This window comes from Neodiprion lecontei, chromosome 3, assembly GCF_021901455.1.
Source record: "Neodiprion lecontei isolate iyNeoLeco1 chromosome 3, iyNeoLeco1.1, whole genome shotgun sequence".
NCBI lineage: Eukaryota > Metazoa > Arthropoda > Insecta > Hymenoptera > Diprionidae > Neodiprion > Neodiprion lecontei.
This window is the reverse complement of record NC_060262.1, coordinates 1,896,030-1,916,202: the sequence shown is the minus strand read 5'-3', so window position 1 is coordinate 1,916,202 and position 20,173 is coordinate 1,896,030. Positions and strand designations below refer to the sequence as shown.

At 38.4% G+C, this 20,173-nt stretch overlaps 2 protein-coding genes across 2 annotated transcripts in view; one reads left to right on the top strand and one right to left on the bottom strand.

Moving 5' to 3' along the window:
• Positions 1-11,197, top strand: part of LOC107226924 (diuretic hormone class 2) — a 30,058-nt gene extending 18,861 nt beyond the window's left edge. Inside the window, exons 2-4 of the mRNA XM_015667906.2 lie at positions 9,720-9,886; positions 10,381-10,485; positions 10,775-11,197. Coding sequence (XP_015523392.1) covers positions 9,789-9,886; positions 10,381-10,485; positions 10,775-10,907 — 336 coding nt within the window. The 5' untranslated portion in view covers positions 9,720-9,788 and the 3' untranslated portion in view covers positions 10,908-11,197. The remainder of the gene's footprint in view (positions 1-9,719; positions 9,887-10,380; positions 10,486-10,774) is intronic.
• A 454-nt stretch (positions 11,198-11,651) lies between these two features.
• LOC107226951 lies at positions 11,652-19,758 on the bottom strand. The gene is made up of 4 exons (XM_046734683.1): positions 19,607-19,758; positions 16,854-16,891; positions 16,276-16,524; positions 11,652-14,429 (listed from the first exon to the last, which is right to left on the bottom strand). The coding sequence occupies exons 1-4, from the start codon at positions 19,608-19,610 to the stop codon at positions 14,325-14,327; spliced, it is 396 nt and encodes a 131-aa protein (XP_046590639.1). The 5' UTR covers positions 19,611-19,758; the 3' UTR covers positions 11,652-14,324.
• Between the last annotated feature and the right edge of the window lie 415 nt (positions 19,759-20,173).

The following is a 20,173-nucleotide window of genomic DNA, read 5'->3' as shown; positions in this document are numbered from 1 at the left end:
CGAACAGGAAACTGAAGTAGAATAAAACGATGTAAAAAAAAAAATGAAAAGTAAGATAGAAAAATAAAGAAAAAGGAAGGGAGGGAGGAGAAACGAGAAAAAAAAAAAAAAAAAAAGATGACAAGGTAACGGTGATTCGAAACATTTGGCCACTCGACTGATCGCTCTCACCGCGATTACATCACCCGCATGAAATTTATCATCATTAATCCGTACGTGTGTGTTGTTATACATCCGTTTACCACCCATCGACGTGGGTGAAACGCCAATACAATTTCACCCCCCCCCCCCCCCCCGACCATTCGTCCCTCCGTACCTTTATTTTCTACGTCTACCTTCCTCCGTGCCTACCTTCCATCATCTCGTCGCGAATGGCGACGCGGTTTTAATCGAATCAACAATTTACCCTCCTGCCTTTCGCACCCCCTTTCATCCTCCCACCCACATCTAATCGTCCGACAGAGTAAACAGATTTCTGTTTACACATTGGTGCTGTGTGTACGTGCATTGGATTTGCAGAACCGATGACACTCTCTCTCTCTCTCTCTCTCTCTCTCTCTCTCTCTCTCTCTCTCTCTCTCTCTCTCTCTCTCTATTTAACGCAGGTTATTTGGCAACGGATAAGGATGTGGTTTTTTTCTATATATATATATATACTTCAATCTATTTCGAACAGGCGTGTTAAAAAAGTTGAGTGAGAAGGGGGGGGGATAAAAAAAAAATCACGGATAATCGGTCGAACAGATTGTAGATTTTGAACGCGTACTTGAACGTTATCGATACCACGGCGAATGATTAATTATTTATCGGGTGGTTTGAACAAAATTTTGACAATTAATTTGAATGTAAGATCGCAACACTGATCGTGACGTTTTTTTTTTTTTTTTTTTTTTTCAAATTCATCGACCTTTAGTGAATTTTATTACAACGTATAATATTATTGCATTATTGATTCTATACATATATATATATATATTCTTCTCTTTATATATAAAGAGAAGAAAAAGATGGGAATTTAATAATACAAATAATTGTGCAAAATTGTGAGGCAATTGTTTAAATAACCCGTAAATTCCTCGTAGATTAAATTTTCATATAAATTATATACAACCGTTCGTTTTTACACATGTATATTCGACATGTTATATTAATTAATGAATAACTCAACGATCCGTCTGAGTTTATGATAATACATTAGAGCCACTCATCGATAACAGATAATTTTAATCGCCTCGTGGCTGCTGATCTCTTATATCTTATTTACAATCGCGATATTTACGATACAACAGTTGTACAGATTTAAAATGAACAATTGCAAAATGACAAAATTATCGATAACTCGCGTACTGTTATTATTATTATTATTATTATTATTATTATAGATCCTGCAAGATTTGAACTAAGGAAATTTGGTAAAATATTTTTTTAACTAAGAAAAGCAAAACATAAGTAAAACAAAATATATCGACAATAGTCGTTAAAATTATTTTTATCACATTTTAAATTCGATTCGATAAACTTCAGTTTCACTTTTGAACGATTTTAACCAGGATTTTTGATATTCTTGAAATTCTTCCGCCGGACTTTTCAGTGTCCCGATAAAGTATTAAATTTTCAATTAATTGTCGCATATAATATGTAAAGGAAAATTTGAAATAATTAAGCTCGATTAAAAATTTCGAGGAATTTTCTAGCCTGAAAATAGTTGTGCACATAATTCGGGTAAACCACGTTTAGCGCACTCAGCTGTTTATCGTCTCTCTCTCTCTCTCTCTCTCTCTCTCTCTCTTTGTCTTAATTAATTTCGTAACTCCCTCCCTCCCTTCATTCCTTCCTTTCCGAGCTCACCCTAATCTCGACTAATTCCGGACCTTGAAGCCGCGGATGTTTCCTCCAGAAGCCGCTAATTAACGTGCAAGTCGTTCTCTAATCATCGTCAAGAATCAAAACGCAGCGACGCTTTTGTAAAACTCCCGAGTCTAATTCGTTCCTCACTGAACTGCGGATAACGAAATAAGAAAAAAAAAAATAAAAACAATTTAAATAGGGGAACTGAGATGCCAAAAACGAAAAAAAAAAAAAAAAAGTGATAATTTTCCTCAACTTTTCTCAACTTCATTTTCGCTCTGTTTTCGTTTTTACTTCATTCGAATTTCACAAAATTATTCTGTCTCATCTTCCAATTTAGTATTTCGTGAAAATTAAAAAAATCACACCATTCACGCGATATCAATGCACATAAATTTTTCCAAAATTCTTCACAGTGAAAGTGAAAATTTTAATTTCGTGACCCTAACGAGACTTTTCCAATTATATTACTTATACTTATTATTCCTAATATTCTTACTGTGAATTCATTTATTTATCGACTCGTTCCATCTTCGAATTACATAAAAGTATAATTTTATACGCGACGATCGTGTCATAATATATTTATATTATTCTGATCGATACAACGTAATTTGATCTATCTATCCGTCTACCGATAAAAAAATTTCTCTACGGTTTTTTTTTTTTTTTTTGTTTTTTTTTTCACTTTTCATTATTTTTTAAATGAAAATTAATATCACACAGAGGACAAGTTGGGGCTAAAATATAGGGTTGGTAGATTGACCGCTATTCCCTGCGGAATTCCGCCGGATGTTGGTGTAGTAATTTATACTCGAGAAACCGTATGCATATTTTATACACACAATATGCAGACGTGCCGTAGAGGCAATGAAACAGGTTTTTCATATACGAAGATATGTCTTTGAATATGAGAAAAATAGTCGTTGGATCCGCGTGACATTTATGTCATTTATTTACCTACTTGTTCATTTTTTCCTCCTCTTACTCGTTGTCCGTCCTTTTTTCGCGAGCAAAAGAAAAACGGAAAATAAAAAGACGAAAGAAAAAGGAAACCGTCGGACGAAAAGAAGAGAAGATAAACGAATAAGAATTAACGTTTTAATTTCATCGATATATTTTCTTGCTCACTTGGGGGCGAAAGAGAAAAAAAAAAAAAAAAAAAAAAAAAAGAAACCTTACCACTGGGATGAATTAGTAACCCCAAACTCTACAGGTAATAATATATTCCCTTGAGAAAAAAAGTTTCTTGGGGTTTTTTTTTTTTTCGTAAGAGTTATCTTCTTACTTTCGGAACAATCAAACGAGCAATTAACCCTTTTTAGTCATTATTTCATATCAATTTTTTTGTACGTTTCGAGAACTTTGAAAACGTATTTCTGTTGAGTTTGTTTTTTTTTTTTTTTTCGCTGTTTCCGATGGTACAGCGATAGGTTTTCAAAACTCGAGAGTAATCGTTGCGATATAATGTAAATTATTATTGTTAGAAGCAAATTGGTTGAAAAGAATCGTGAAAATCGAAGGGATAATTTGCGTATTAAATTCATGACAAGTGTTTTGAAGTCGCTGATTACGAATCCGAAATGAGATATCGAAAATTCAGCACGGCGAATCCAATCAGCGATCCCGCAAACCCTTGCACAGAGTTTTTGTCACCGGATTCGTTGAGATTTCAATTTTTGCCCGTAATATTGGATCCGCCATGTTGAATTTTTGGGATCCGATTTCAGACCAGTAATCAGCGATCCCAAGAATCATGAGAGACTGTTTTGTCACAACAGTTGACTCGGCGAAATATTGCGCGACTCAAAGGGTTAAGAAATGAAACCGATGTATAATATTGTCAATTACATTAAGACGGTGGCTTTGTTGTCATTTATACCCCTGCCTGCGGTTAAACTTTGCGCGAGTTTCTAGCTCTCATCTCCATCCTATGCTAAAACGATTTACAAGTTAAAACGCAAAAGCTCCAAGTCACTTTGCGATAACAATAAAAGTACGGTTTATTGCCAAGCTTTCAGAGACCCTGCTGTGTTTATAATCTTGGGTAATAAACGAACTCGTTTAAGGGTGAGGATTAAATTTTATTCCATCATCACGTGTCTGCCGTCCGCGAAGCGAACCATTTTTTTATACTCTCAGAACCAAAAATCGTTCCAATAATCTCGATACGATTATCCAAATCTAAAACCCCTCAACGATTATCGTTTTTCTCTATTCAATCAATTATTCATCTTCGCCCTGACGTACGTACTTAAATTTTCAAGATTCTTTTTCACATTTCATTTGTTCCTTCGTCTCGTTGTTGTGTCATTTTTTATTATTATTTTATTTTTTTTTTTCTTCTTAACCTTAATGTCGTCGTTTTTTTCACTCACATTTTCTTTCATTTTATCGCAATAATTAATGTCCTTATACATTGTCACCAGATGCCCGAGAATGTCTCTTAAACTCGGAAAAGGGATTGGCATTAGCAGATTAGTTTCCACGGTTGCTTCGCCCAGCTTGCGAAAAACCCGTTACTCAACCGCACTCCGTTTTCTATGTATATATATATTACATATATACCTATATGTATATATATATATAGAACCCCGTGACGGAATGCCGGAATAATTTTCAGGCACTTTAATCTTTTCCCGGACAGTCGTTCTTCTCTAACTGAAACCTTCTCAAATCATTTCTTATAAATCCCTTTTTACTTCTGCATCGGAAATCCGTGCCACGTATCCGGTTTTTTTTTTTTTTTGTTTTTTTCTACTGTAATTTCATTATACATAACATTCAAAACCGGGATTAAATTTCGTAACGCATCGTTTATATGCTGAGCGGCTACGTTGAGTTGAATATTCGACAACTACAATTTTCAACAACACTTTATCTTCGTTTATCCGAATCATCGAACATAACGAGTGAAATCTTGTATTCATTTTCCTCCGTCTTCAACGTAGCGGGGAAAAGAGAAAAAAAAAAAAAAACAAAAATCGACTTTCACTGTTCAACAGTGAAATCTGATCCTTCGATTTCTGTATAATTAAATCCGCGAAAATTCGTTGCGATATTTTTTTACCCCTTAAAATTCACGTTAAATATCATACCTGTATACGTATTGTAATATCTATAGACGAACGATGAATAATTACTTAAACATCGATCGGATCCATAAGCAATCAGTCGGCGAGTCGCAACCTTCGGCGTTTCAACTACTTAGCAAACTCGCAAATTCGCTAATACAGATACAGATGCGGATAGACTCTCCGGCGTCTTGCGCGAATTTACAACTTGCCGTAGGAAAGTTCGATTTTGATAATCGGATAACCGGCGCACCGGCTTTGCAAACTGCTTCGGATTATCCATGTAGAATGCGGTTCCTGCGGTACATATATACATATATACTTAGATATTTATTTATATATATATATATACATATATATATACCCAGTGCTTATAGCTAGCCGGTGCATAATATATTACATTACCGCGAAATATGCTCGGTAATACGTCGCCACGTTCATCTCTTAGTATCCGTACATATACGTAAATGTACAGTCTCGTTGTATGTTGGACTGCGTTGTATCATACATGTAGGAAATTTCATCTTTCCCCTCCATGCAATTCGGTTGCCTGCAAAGCGTTCAAACTATGCGAGGCATCCCTAAATTTATTAACGTATACGTGATATTTATAACGCAGACGGGAACTCGCTCCAAAATTGTCAATCAAAATTTTTTTCACACATACGGTATTCGCTTTTCAATGTTTGTACGTATAAATATACGAACCGATCAGAGCCGGCAGCTTTTAGTTTTGTAACGAATATTTATCCGCGGTAGGTGTACATTTCAAAAAAAAAAAATGATCAATTTTTTTATCACGGGGTCTTGCAATTTTTTTGCGCAAGAAAAAAATGAATAAATAACGCAAGTTTTACTTGAATTTTGTTCAAAACCCTAAAGGAACGTGAGGATTACAAGCTGAGGAGAAAATCTTTCGGGATATGGAACGAGGTAGACCGTGGAGGGATATCGCGTTTGAATATGTGTCACTTATGGTGAAAATCAACGATCAAGAAGTAGCTTTTGGCGAGAAGCGGCGGGAGGCATGAGGGGGTGATTTGAAAGTAACGCGTACGAACTCGAGAGGGGATTCGAGGGGCTTTGGACGACTAGGTTTCCCAAATCTGTCGGGGGATTTCCGCCCCTCCTTCCAACCCCCCCCCCCCGTTTAAATTCTTTTTCCCCCTCGGAGAAAATCGCGTGTCTGACGGGTGACTTTTATTACACTTGTATGCGGTTATACGGCTGCACGAGATCGAATCGAAGAATACGGGGAGGGATGAAGAACGGGACAAAAAACGAAAGGATGGAAGAAAGAAGAATAGGAAATTCCCAATTGCCAATGATTGTATAATATAGGTATACCTCGTATTATATTCATGTACATATACATATACATATACATATACATATATATATATATATATACACGTGGGGCCAATTTGTACCAGGGGGTAAATTTATATCCGCACGGCTTTAGGGGGATGATCGAAACGCGATTTATACTTTTGAGAATGGGGAATCGGTTGTTGGCCGGAATTGATGCGGGTGCAGGTATAGGTACGTCGAAACGAGGATAAAAATCGGAAAACGAGAAAACTAAGAAGACTGAGGGAAATATGAGGAAATTATAAGCCGCTGAAAGAAACTTGCGAGGCGAATGGTAAAACGTACGATAGCGGAGATATTTTAAATATGCAGTTTAAACGTAACGCCCCAAAGATAAAATATTTGTAAGAAAAAGAAAAGTAAATAAGAATAATTATACAGAGTGAATTGCCGACGATCGAATGGTTTAACGAAATGAAATTGAAACGCGGACTGAATTCTCGTAGCTATTCTTCTATTCGCAAAGTTATTACAAAAATGCGCTTGAACGTACGAGAGAAAGAAGAAAAAATAGAAATACTCGGGGAATCGCTCGTCGTATCTGCTCTCGGTATCTTCAGTGTCATCCGAGATGCGGCATCTCGAGTTTAAATTTGAGCTTCAATCGTTCCCCGAGGCTGTGAACTGCGACTGGACGATCTTCTGATCTAGTCTCTTTACCCGGCTTCGTATCCTGTCTGCGGAGTCGGTTTGCAGTCTTCTTACAAAACTAAGGAAAATAACTTAAATTCATCCCTTAGGATTTACGCGATGCAATCGAATTTCATACCGGAGAAGTTCAATACGCCCGACGGTGCTGTTAACGGAATTTGTTTGAATTCGGTTCTGACTAGTTTTATAGGAAAGCTGATTTCTTGGTACATAAACAAAGTGATTCAAAGTTCGCATTTTTTACTGAAATTGTTCGGTAATCGGTAATGTTGAAGTTCGCGAAAGTATTCTGCAGAAAATAATGTATAAATTTGAATGCAATTTGATAAACGAACGATTAGTTCATTAGAATCTGCCATTTCGAAATATCGATAAAAATTAACGATTGAGCGATTTGTTGATAATTCGTGATATAATTTAGAAGATAAATTATTTGTGTATTTAAAAAGTTATCGAAAGCTTGACGATTTCCGTAGAAATCTGTCGGTTACTTTTTTCTATTAATTTATTAACGTTGAGGACGATAATAAAATAATTCTTCAACGTAGATCGAATCGATTATCCTCAATTTAACGAAAAAAATTTCAACTCTTATTTCGCAATTTAATCGCTTCAACGTTGTTTTGACCAGATTGTACGACAGCTTTTAAAAAAACGAAACTAGGAGACGGTTAATTGTCAAAATTGTGTCAGATAATCAGACAAGCAACGCCCGGAGGTAAAATGCGAAATTTCGAAGAGCTGCCACCTGTAACCCTTTATAAATATGAATATTCATAATCGTTGTATATGAAGAAAGAAAGAGAGAGGAGAGCCGAGTTTCAAAGGCTCTGCAGGGAGAGATCAAAGCTTTGTAACGAACGGGTTGAATTTCAGGATGAAATTAGCATTTATGCCACAACATCCCAACAGCCCGGAGGGTCGGAGGGTTCACTTTTCGTGGGTTCGTGTAAAAAGCGTTGTTACACATTTATCTCAGATAACATTGCAGGCATCTACCATAAATTGGCGAGAAGATACTCGCGGGGTGAACAGTTTCAAGGAAACACGAAACTTCTTTTCCTTTCCGTTCTTTCCTTTTCATTCGTTTATTCATTTTTTCCTTTTTTTTTTTGTTATCATTATATTTATTTCTACTTATTTTTTTTTTTTTTTTCACCAGAGGCAAAAACTTTCCTGCGCCCGCAGTTAAATTCCACAGTAATAATTCCGACGATTCGGGAGCTTGAATTTTGACCAAAACTTAGCTACAAGTATTCCGTAAAGAAGCAAACTTTTCTGCAAACTTTCTCCAAACTCTTAAACTTCAGTTTGCGATTCGAGAAAATGATATAACAATTATATACACCGTGTAATCTGGCTTCAAGATAAATTCTCGCAGATTTCATTTATCAATCGCTCCCCATAATTTTGCAGTCATTTTTTAAAATCTCCATCCGTTAAAGATTAAAAATCAATGCCAAGACTTAATGCGCACGCGCAACGATTCCAGAGCGACCGTTTGCCAGGCTGACCAACTGCTTGTAACCTCAAAAATTTCGACAATTTACGGTGTTGAATACAACTGCCAATGACAAATGTCCAAATATTGTAGGTTACGAGAGAGCAGCCGTTTGTCAATTGTTCAAAACCTAAAAAATTTTGAAAATTTCGACAGTTGTGCTCAGCATCGACAAACGTTAAAATTTTAGAGGTTGTGAGCGGTTGGTCAACCTGTCAAACAGTTGCTCCGGGATCGTGTCGCGTGCGCATGAAATTACAGCAGACGACCGACCATGCAGTGGTTATAAATTCACCCTACACATATATTATCCACAAAGTAATCGCGAGTTTGACGACGTTGATGCAAACGTACAACATAGTTCGGAATAATTTCAACACGACAAACTTGGCGATGAAATCGTTGACAGTTCAAGCTTGCACGTCTGAGAAGCCGCGAAGTAATATTCTGGTTGCAGTGTACATACATAGGTATACTCGTAGTTTTGTCGCTGAAGTTTTGCAAACTAGTCTATACATGCATCCATTGCCCGAGGGACGCGCGGCGTCGCGACGCGCTGTCTCAATTTAGTAAACGAGGCGTCCTCGCCACCCTCGCAGCTCTGGAATTGCTCTCTCCGCGTCAAACCTTTCGCAGATCAACTTCGGTTCAAGTTAATTTCACCGGAAGTAAAGCTCGGGGAAAGGCTAAACGGCTTTATCCGATTCAAGGAGGTCCGTTAATTTTCACATTATAAAATTTAACAAAATTTATATATAAGAATAGATTTCTCATTGACCGCAAACGCATTCCAAATTTTAGACTAAATTTTCGTATCCCTGAATGTCGAAAAAAAAAAGAGCAAAATCGCTCTTCTACTTTCGTGTAAAATGAGATCTAAGACAGTTGGGAGTGACATTGTTGTTCCGCAGCGATAACGAGGTGGAAAAAAATTATAACGAATGTACAATTTTTTGACAAGATCAGTGTACCAGATACTGATCCTGTCCCAATTATCGACATTTTTCTGTTATATCTATTTGATCGTTACTTCTAAAATTACAAAAATATTAACTTGTAGCATCTACCTGTCTAGTCTAATTGGTTTTAGTCATAGAGAAATTCATTCATAAATTTATAATTATAGAAAATACAAATAAGATCAATAATCGGTTCTACACGTGTCAATAACTGTTGTCCCTTATTTCTTTTCTAAAACTTTCTCTTAATCTTTGAAAATTGTCACCTAGACTTGATCGCTGCAATAATCGTGTACGAATAATCGTGTGTTTCAGGTGACCGAGAGCAGTTTCTGCAATCACGAAAACAAATCCACCGATAAAAAAATCTCCGAGACAAACACGATGCAGAGACAAATCGCCATCGTCTCGCTGCTGCTCAGCGTTGCAGTCGTATTCATGTTAGCCGCATCGGCACCAATGGCAGACGCTGCTCCCTACACGTGAGCGAAAAATCTGTGACAAGTCTAAGAATGCTTCGAGTCGGGCAGCTTGAGCGGTTTCTCAAAGTTAAATGCGTACACCAGGATTCCTGTGTACAGATAAGATTGAAATCAATTCTTACATGTACAAACTTCGTGGGACATAAATGTCCGTCTAGACAGTCTCGAGACTCCCCCATTTCGGTCAATCAAGTGTGTTGCCGCAAACTTAAGCACCGTGCTTTAAAATTTACGGCTCTAAATTTCCCGCGTTTATTCCTTTAAAGCTGCCGCTGCGAGAGAAAGGCGACGAATTATTTATAGAGAGTCTGTACCTGATACTGCTGTACGGATTAAATGATTAACTATAATTCGCCGTGAGACGTGTCCGGTAATTGTTTCAAAGTTACACGGGTTGAATATCCACTCGGAAACAAGTCGCTTGTTTTTTTCTTTTTTCTTTTTTCTTTTTCATATAACGTCCGATCGATTCACGCTTCCTGTCCTTTTTACAGTCCGTCAAATTACTACAATCAGCTGGAAGAAGAAGATCCCGAAGTGATGCTCGAAATGTTGGCGCGTCTTGGACAGAGCTTGATCCGCACCCACGAGCTTGAGAAGTGAGTTACATATCAGTGTCGTGCGATTAATCGATTGATGGGCAACTTCAATTGATCGTCATTTCGATTGATAGTTTTTTTTTTTTTTTTTCTTTCCTCGAATAAACGATCGATCGAAGCTGACGATCAATATATTAATCGCACAGCACTGGCACACGTGTCGGTAAAAAAAAAAAAAATAAATAAAAAAAAAATAATCAAGGATATAGAAATGTCGAAGAAACGATGAGAATTTTTTTTTTTTTTCAACAAAATCGAATGCTCACGCTGTTCGATATTTTATCCGTAGCTCGAAACGCGGTCTGGACTTGGGACTGAGCCGAGGATTCAGCGGATCTCAAGCTGCCAAACATCTGATGGGATTGGCAGCCGCCAATTACGCCGGTGGACCAGGCAGGAGGCGCCGTTCCGAACAAGCGTAGAGTCGCCAATGATTTGTTCACTAATTACGTTAATTGTCACCGAGGTTTCGGCTCAGTTGAGTTGTTTAGAAAATTGCTCGTTTCGCCTGTATTTTTTCTTTCATTTGTTGTTTTTTTTTGTAATTTTAATTTGTTTCATTTTTGTCGTGTTACTGTTTCCAATCCCTTCTACCTTCTCTCCCGCGACCCAGTAGCTAATTATTGTATTATTCGAACCGCCCACGTACCGCCTCGCTCAAACCCTCAATCAGTTGTATTTCATTCCTCGATTTATACGCCTGTACTTGTAGGTATAAGGCAGAGTCGCGATTACACGCGGTAATTATAGCTTCGTTACTATATTCAGACGGTTCGATTACGCGATGGATGGAAAATAGCCCGGATTACGAACGAAACAGTTCCGCCGGTTCCCACGTTTGTTTTTTTTTTTTCTTTCATTTCTCACCCGGAAATACAGAGGGTGGAATTATGGAGGGGGCGTAAACAGGAAGTAAAAGACGCCGCGGTAAATTCGGTCAACGACGAGATCTGACAGATTGATTTCGGTTTACGTAACTGCAGTGCGAAATAAATCGATGACCATTCGGCCGTCTGCGATGGTTGTTATTCACGCATCGGTTGTTCAACACCTTTACCGATGATTGAATTCGGAACTAGACTAGGGGTGGAAAACAAGCGTTTTGGAAAGCGGTAGAACATTTCCGAAATTACTGGAAACAGTGTTTCGATTTTTTTCTAACCACGCGTAGAACTTCTAACTCTAATTTAAATTTCGACATATGTAACTGCGAATAGAGAGACTTGTAACGCCTATCAATTATTTATTTATCAATGGTTTCTGATCGTAAATAATTAGGTTCTCTTGACAGACCGCTTGTGATGTAATATTCTCGTCTGTCGGACAAATTTTGTATTCGTCCGACGAATATCTGTACAAATTTTTATTTATATGTATATTAATTGTCTGTTATTATTGTTAATTTTGCGTTTGAGCGAATGTACGGGTTGTCGTTTGATGTAATCGCACAATTATGGGCTCAGAATACGTATATCTATATACATGTATATAGATGTATGTATATTATAATATAATGAATTGATAGAATATATAGATAGTGAAAATGTGTCAAATTTACCCTCATATATGAAAAATATATATATATATATATATATATTGAATGAAATAAAAACTTCTGCCTCTGTGTATTAATTATTATCAGACTTTTTTGCGTGCCCGATTCTTGTGAATAATAATAACGATTATGATAATAAATGTTACTTTGACCCGGTCGCATCATTACAATACGCTTGCTCATTCCTGTTCATCCCGTCTTCCATGCGTTATTCATGAACGTTATCCTGGATCCCATTTAATCCGAGCGGCATGATGGGATTCTTAACATTTCAAAAGATGATACATGATGATTACTATGAACGGTTCAACTCGAATCGTTTACAGGGTTAATAGACCGTCGACCAAACGTTAGTTTGACAACCGAAAAGTTTAGTTGATTTTGTAGGGCGCGGAAAATAAAATGTTTCTGTAATGTCTGAGACAAGGTTTGGTACCAACATCCCGTAGATTCCGTTGCAATCGCGAAATCGGATCTGTACAGTGAAGTCGTTTAAAAAAAAAAAGAAGTATTGTTTCATTAAATTGACTAAATTGAAATCGAGATTTCGTATTTAGAGGTATTATTATTTTATTTCTTTGCAATTTTGAGACAATCGTTTCATTAATTTATGTATTTAAAACAACATATTGTGTTCCCACGAGAAAGTTTTCTACGAAATGCGTCTACAAACTGATTTTCTTAAAATAGCCGAAAGTTTTTTCTGACAACGAACGAAGGTCATTGCGATTAGGTAGTAGAAGCGATTTAATTAACCTCAGTCAATTTCAGAATTATCTAAAAATTTGAATTGCATGACACTGCCAACCAAAGCAAAGGGTGCAGTGTCCGACTGTTTTTAATTGCTGAAAATGTGTTGCACTGCTGATTTCAATCCTGTGTTGCAATCGATGCACGGAGAAATTAATTCTGAAATGGATTGTGTCACTCAAGGTGAATTACGCTCGCTGACAATGCAATGCTTTCACGCGGTCGACCGATACCACCTTCCCCTACACTTTAAATGCGTATAATACCGGTTTTCCTATACTTCTCGAGGCGCTGACCGATCAGCTCTACTTCTGGCTTTAGACTGAGCGCAAAGTTCGGGTGATCGTTGGGTGTCAAATTTTCGTACAGAGGGCCTCGCAGTTTCGAATTGAAAATTTTCGACCGCTGACACGACTCAACTGCCGACGTTACCCAATCCGGTGTTAATGTGTCGGCACGATTGAGAATTTGAGAGGAACTCTGAACTCTGATGAATACGATCGAACGTCACGAACACCGTGAAAATTTTTCGATTTTCAGCTGTGACTTTTAATCCACTGCTCGCAGCGACTCTAAATTGCGAGCATTAGATTCCTCTCGCAAAATTACGTCGATATAGCGCATCAATGAATCGATTACACCACTTTTAAAATCGGTCAAATTTTGATCAAGGCAATCCAAAGGGGGGTATCCTTGCTTTTTTTTTTGCAATTATAATCCTCCGTAGATTAATTAGACCTCGAACAATCAGTAAGCCAAAAAAGAAATCTAGAACATCGTAGGATCAATAGAATCATTTTTACACAAATTCATCAAGAACAAATTCGTTGCAAGAATGAACGTCTTGGATCGGATAAAGTATGAATACGTACGTCGATGTGTATTTTTTTTTTTTTTTTAATTACTTACAAGTTAATTTATAGTAAATTCAATCGGACGATAATTGTTGTATTTTATATTGCGTATGTAAAGACGTTTCGCTTATGGTACCTAAATTTACACCGAAACCTCGTATCCGCAACGTCCTATTGCGATCAAATTAATTCCATACATCGACGCTGGTTGCGTACCATCAGGCGATAAGCAGGGGGAACCAATCTTAAAATACGTGTAATTTGTTTGCCTGACTGCCTGCAGTCAGGCGCTTACTTTTTTACAGCGCTGGTTCAAATCTACCAAATTTGTGAACAAATTCGGCGGCATAAAGATTCGCGAGGCATTATAAAAAAATTGTGAAATCCAGTAAATAGCTGTCCGCGCTTATAATAGCAGCAGTAGCAGCGAATCACTTTCAGTTGGATGCACGATACTATCCCTAATATATCTATATATATATATATTATACATTATATGTACAAAAGAGTCGCGAGAAACGTTAAATCCGTTAAACCGTTAGCCGTATAATTTCCGCCAAAGAGAGAATCTGTTTTTCAGAAACATGAATCGTGTTTCGTCGTCATTTTTTTCGTCCGTTACGTTGTTCGGGGTTGTTTTATTTTTATTAACAGCCGTCGGATCCGTCAATATTCCTTGCCTAAACTTGATTCTTCTTGAGATAAGCCTCCTTGTCGACCTCTGCGAATTTAGTCAGTCGCGTACCGTTGTACGGAAATTCACTGCCAGGTGGGTGCATTCGCATCTACAAAATAGAGATGAAAATTAGAGTGATGTTGAAATGAAGATTTATCGTTGCTATAAATTCTATTCCCGAGCAGAAATTCTAGAGGCGAAATTTACGACCGATTACAAGAATTCTTATACTGCATCGAACGGATCTCGTTACATTAAGTATTTAGTATGAATTGGATTCTGTACCTGACTTTTAATTTACATACCGCACACGCATCGTAGATTATCAGCACCGAATTTTGCCAATTTTTTTCGGTACCGAAAGTGAATAAGGATCACCCTCATTCATTCTGTATCTGTGTTTGTGTGTATAGAAATACAACGTTCGGAGCACATCGAGACAAGAGACTGACTCCGTGAGCAATTAAAACATAGAGAAACAGGTCGAAACTACATAGATTGAGAAAGAGAAAGAGAGCTGTTGAAAATTCTTAGAATTTAAATGAAATCATTATTTTCACCGTAGTTACAGAGGTTCGCTTTATTCTGAATCGTAATAAAAATGATTGTCTCATTGTGAGACCTGAATAGATAAATAGGCAAATCACACTACTCTATAAAGCGAATTACTTGTTCTACGCTTTACTGAAATTTCAATCCCACAATCTACATTATAAGAAGCTGGAAGCCCCGAGTACGGTGAATGAGTGAACGCCTTTAAACTTTAGTGATATTCTTCCTTACATGCGTCCCGATACAAATTGAATGCGAAAAATTATTCTGCATACAAGTTCACTATTGATTACACCGAATGAAAATAAATAGCCAGGATTGAAGGTAACTAAACACGATTTTTTTCATTTATTTACTTGCATATTAGTGGTGCATTCAAACCTTACGCCTTGAACTTGACACCGCCTTCACCAAGTTAGTTCATTAATAGATCAGTTGTATGAAACCAATTAAAATATATAAGCGTACTAAAAGTTTTCGCGAATGGTTTTCACCACTAGGTCATAATTGGATCAATATACCAAATACCATTCTGGCAATAATACCGAATGTATATTAACCAGACATTAAAGTTGCACGTTTCGATGAATACACAGATTGTGAAAAGGTTTAACAATAACTAGACTCCGTTAAAAAACAGAGTGTGAGCGTTTCACTTCTATGCATGGATTACACAATAAAAATGCATGAAATTAAAGAACAAAAAATAAATGAATTGAAACTGAGATATATAATTAAAAAAATTACAAAGTACGAATGTCTGGGTCGATTTTATTCTTCATCCACCAGCATTGCAGGCGCGATTTATAACACATCATAATTATCTCCACTACTCGACCGATGTATTAGTAGAGTGAGTCTATTAGGTCTACGATGTTTGTGTCTCGACGAGATATCATCTAGGCGTTAGGCGAAACGTTGTCGTTCTCCACTCTGTCCTCTTCGGCGTTCCGGAACCGTTTCTGTAATAAAAGAAACCAACACCGGATGGTTAAAACCTCTTTGCCGAGGGTTAATGGCCGTAACTCGGTTTCGGGGTTTCGCTTCGTCTCCAGCTTAGTCGGGTTCAGACGGGCTGCATGTGTGCAATTCATCTCTCCCACCCCTCAACCTCGATGGTTAAAACAGACTTTCTTCCTCTCGGTTTTATGTTATACGTATACATTTTTTTCCATACAGGCGCTGGTTCACATCATTTTGTTCCAATGTAAGACAAATAAAAAAACGTGTAAAATCGAGGCGCAATCGATTGATTCAAGGTCTATTTTTCACCCAAACTGTACGCCGGATGCATCCTCAAGCATTTAGGCTCCAAGGCTACGTTTAGGCGGCCTCTGTAAGCGCGGTGGGGCAAAAAAAAAAAAAAAAAATGATATCCAATCATTAAATCTCACAAGGCTCACCATGATCCTGTATTTCTCACGGCAAGCGTATTCCGTCTCGTCCACGTCGTTGTAGCAGTCGCTCTTGTAGTCCTCGGGAATGGGTCCGCCCTCGAATTGACAAAGTCTCGACAAGGGTCGTGAGTGAACGATAAGCTTGTCGTAGCCGGTCGGCTTACGTTGGGGGCAGTAGAAAACATCGGGGGTGTTTTTGTCGAATACAATGCTCTTCCGCATCATGTCGCCGGCATTGGCGAGCATCAGAATAGTCTAGTGGAAAATAAGCGCTTCGGTAAACAATCGGGAATTTTACAGTTGTAGAGATCAGCTCTTCGTCCTCCGCTGACATGGATTCGCAAATGTAACGGAGATGATTTGAGTGCTATAAAAGCGAAATATGAATAATTCATTGGGGTATCCAAAACTGGCACGTAAGTAGGAAACAGTTGTACATAACGAGAGAGTTCGTTTCTCCTTCTCTTCTTCGAATGATTAATATCTTCGCAATCGAGGCTAAGTTTATCACCAGTGACCTCAAACATCGAATCAAAACCGTAAAATTAACCGTCAAGCCGCGATACGGTAGCTCTGAAACTTACCGCTAAAACGACAGCGATACTAAACGTTGACATTTTATCTGCAACAGAAAAAAAAAAAAAAACAGTTAAGGTTTATTCGTTAATTGACCCAGATTGGTATAAAATTGAGGATGCTGGAAACGGATTCGCTCGGTTCTTGAGCAACTTGGAAGTAGTCGATGATGTTCAAAGAATGAATTTTCGGTTTTAGTTAATTGATCGGATTTGGAAGATGGTAGAAATCCCACTCTGTAACTCTATTCTGCCGGTATGCCGCATTCCGTCGCGAGTAACCGATTGGCGTTTAATATTTCATCTCGCATAGTGCAGAAGGATGTTAGGACAGGATTAAAAGGTTACGACTGTTAAGAGCGGGCCTATAAAGTTGACTTATAACAGTCGAGTCATGCGCGATATCACGACACAGAGGTGAGGCAAACATGCAGGTATCGGATGTAAAAGAGACGAGACCAGCCGGGCGATGGTATTTCAGACGTGGTATTTTCATCCAGTCCGTGTCACTGATACGCATAAACCTAATACGATTATAACGTATGAAAGAATTTCACACAAAAAATATTTCACAAGGACGACAACCTAAGTAAAAAATGGAGAACGGAGGATAGAGTCAAATTAACACGTGTCGCCGAGTCTTTGACTTTTTATTTATTTGTACTCATTAGCGTCTCGAGTATTCGGCAGATTTGGTCCCAGAATTCGAGCAAACGATTTTCCAACTATGGTAAAGATACAAGAGTTTTGATAACACTCCGCGCATCTTGCGACAAACCGCATTGCTTGACATTTGAAATTCTTGAACAATCAGAAGTATAATTAATCGGACTTGTAAAGGAAGTGAGAACTTTACGTCTCGCGTATCCTTGAATGTCTTCGAACATTGACACACGGTGACAAACCGTATCTACGTTACTGTTTCAGCAGTCCAAGGCCCGCCTTGGTTAATGGAATATGCTGGGAGTGGTACGAGCTTAGAAATAAACTGTTCGAAAGTAAAATCGAACCAAAGGTAAAGAGAAAAAGAAAGAGTTGGAAGAAAAAAAGACATGTCGTAACGCGATTAAATTTGCCGTAGAAACACTGTAGTCATCAGCGTCACGGCATCAGGTGTACCCGCACGTTTTGTATGCATGCAAGAAATTTCGTAAAGCCATAACTTTCGTTTAGTCGTAAAACTATTCTGAGCGTTGCACAACAACGAGTGTGAATCACGCTCCAATTGCAAATGCGCATAAGATAATCGTTTCATCTCGAAAAGTGTTCAAAGTGAAACGAAATTCCGAAAACGTCTCAACGACGAGCGTAAGTCATTAAATTTTGGGATAGAAACGGTTTTCACAAAGTCGGTGAATTAGAAAGTGGAAAAATTTAAACGAAATCAACATCAACCGACCCAGATTCGATAATCTAATATATCAGTGACGGCGAGAAGGCTCGAGTATACAGGACTGCTGATGGACATTGAAAGTAATTAGGCTACGGGCGCTCTCTCTTTCTCTCTCTCTCTCTCTCTCTCTTGCTGTCAGTCATAATTGCAGCATGTTTGCGTTGTGTACATGGTCAGCAGATTCTCGCTTTTGCGTTCAGTTTCGTTACACATTCGGTCAGCATATTGAGAAATTGTGAAATTCTATTCACCGACGTTGGCGTCACCTTTTTAGGCTGGCCAGGAGGAACGGCTTTTATATAATTACACGTGTTTGTATGTACTAAAAATCGATGTCAACTATACCGCGATTTTTAACCGCAGGAAAGTAATTAATTCGGATTCGTGCAAAAGAAGTGAATTTCCATTCGCGCACTTTTGGAATAATTTAATTAAACCTCATGTCTCGGCAGGTACACTTTATATTTTGTGTCATTTGTTACGTTTCTGTTGGTGAGTATGACACACGGATTGTCATATTAACGTTTGATTTGTAATTTTTACTTTATTTTTCACTTAGTGATACAGTAAAAAATGTTTAAATAAACTCAAAAACTCCAGTGGTCCTACTGGGACATTATTTTTCTAACCGTGCTTGAGCATGATAAAACGATTACGGCTCACGCTTCGCTCTTATTTTTAATACAATAACTGCATGCAGCCAAACGTGTCCCTGACGTCACTACTGGCATTTCCACCCACTTGTTTTGCAGCAGAGTACGATGCAGATATATGCAATCATTTCTGGCACTCCAGATTATCAACAGCCTTCAATTGTTCGCATTTTAGTAATGAGACTACCCACGTACGCGGTGACTGATTAATAAAGCATACTCAGCTTGCACAAATTGGATTCGTTAAGGTTAACCGACCTTGGATAATGGGAATCTATGCAGATCTCTTCGTTCTTTATTTTTCAACGACGATTTTACAGGGTAAAAATAGACTAAAGAAAAATAAAAACACAAGTGGGAGTAACCGCTTGAACAACTCTGCGGACGACAGTCAAGGTCTGATTGTAAGGCAAAAGGATACGCGCGGTATTGGAATTCGTTCTGGGTGTTGGAATCAGGAAAAGTGATCGTACGTCCCCGCTTTGAAACAAGCCGGAACTCCAAGAACGAGTGATGACTATTTTCTAAGGAACGGCAGAGACACCTGCAGCAGGCGTCTTCTAACTGAACTGCATGGATAGAATACGTACGAAATTGGATGAAAAAAAAATCTGACAAATATGGGAGCTCCGTTCACCGGTTGTTTCGGTACTCGCATTGGAAGACAGGAGAGTCGGGTGAAATTGAATAGAGATGAAAAATGGTGCGTGACTTACCCATGCCGCAGGTATCAAGTCGATCGGTGTAAATCGGTGAGGTCTTGTTATCCTCCTCTCCTCTTTCCTTCGATGCTACGTCCGCACTCAACGACAGCCTACTGACTGAGACCAGTGCTGGTCTTGTCCGATTTCGCCCGGTAGTGGGAGAGATTTGCCGTTACACTGTCTCAGGGCCGTGACGCTCTTTTGGCTTTTATACGTGCCCGTCGTTCATCGGACAACATGAGGATCCGTAAGCCCTGCGGGCCTTCTCGACGATTACAAGGTCGAGAAAGTCCACCGAATTTTCCGCATAGTTCATTTTGCTGGAAAATCCATAGTCAATTAAAGATGTTCCGAAACATCGGAATGGCTTAGGACCCGGTTGATTAGATCCTGGTGCAGGTCTCGACGTAGCCGTTTCCGAAAGTTCAGAACTATCGGCGATCTTGCTGTTTTCGGTTAATCGAGGACGGAATCGTGAGGTGGGCGTCATCCACGTGGGCAGAGGATCATACGAGACGGCCTCGCCTCTGGCCTTTTGCAGATCGAATATGGTTACGAGGCTTCTTCACCGATGACTCG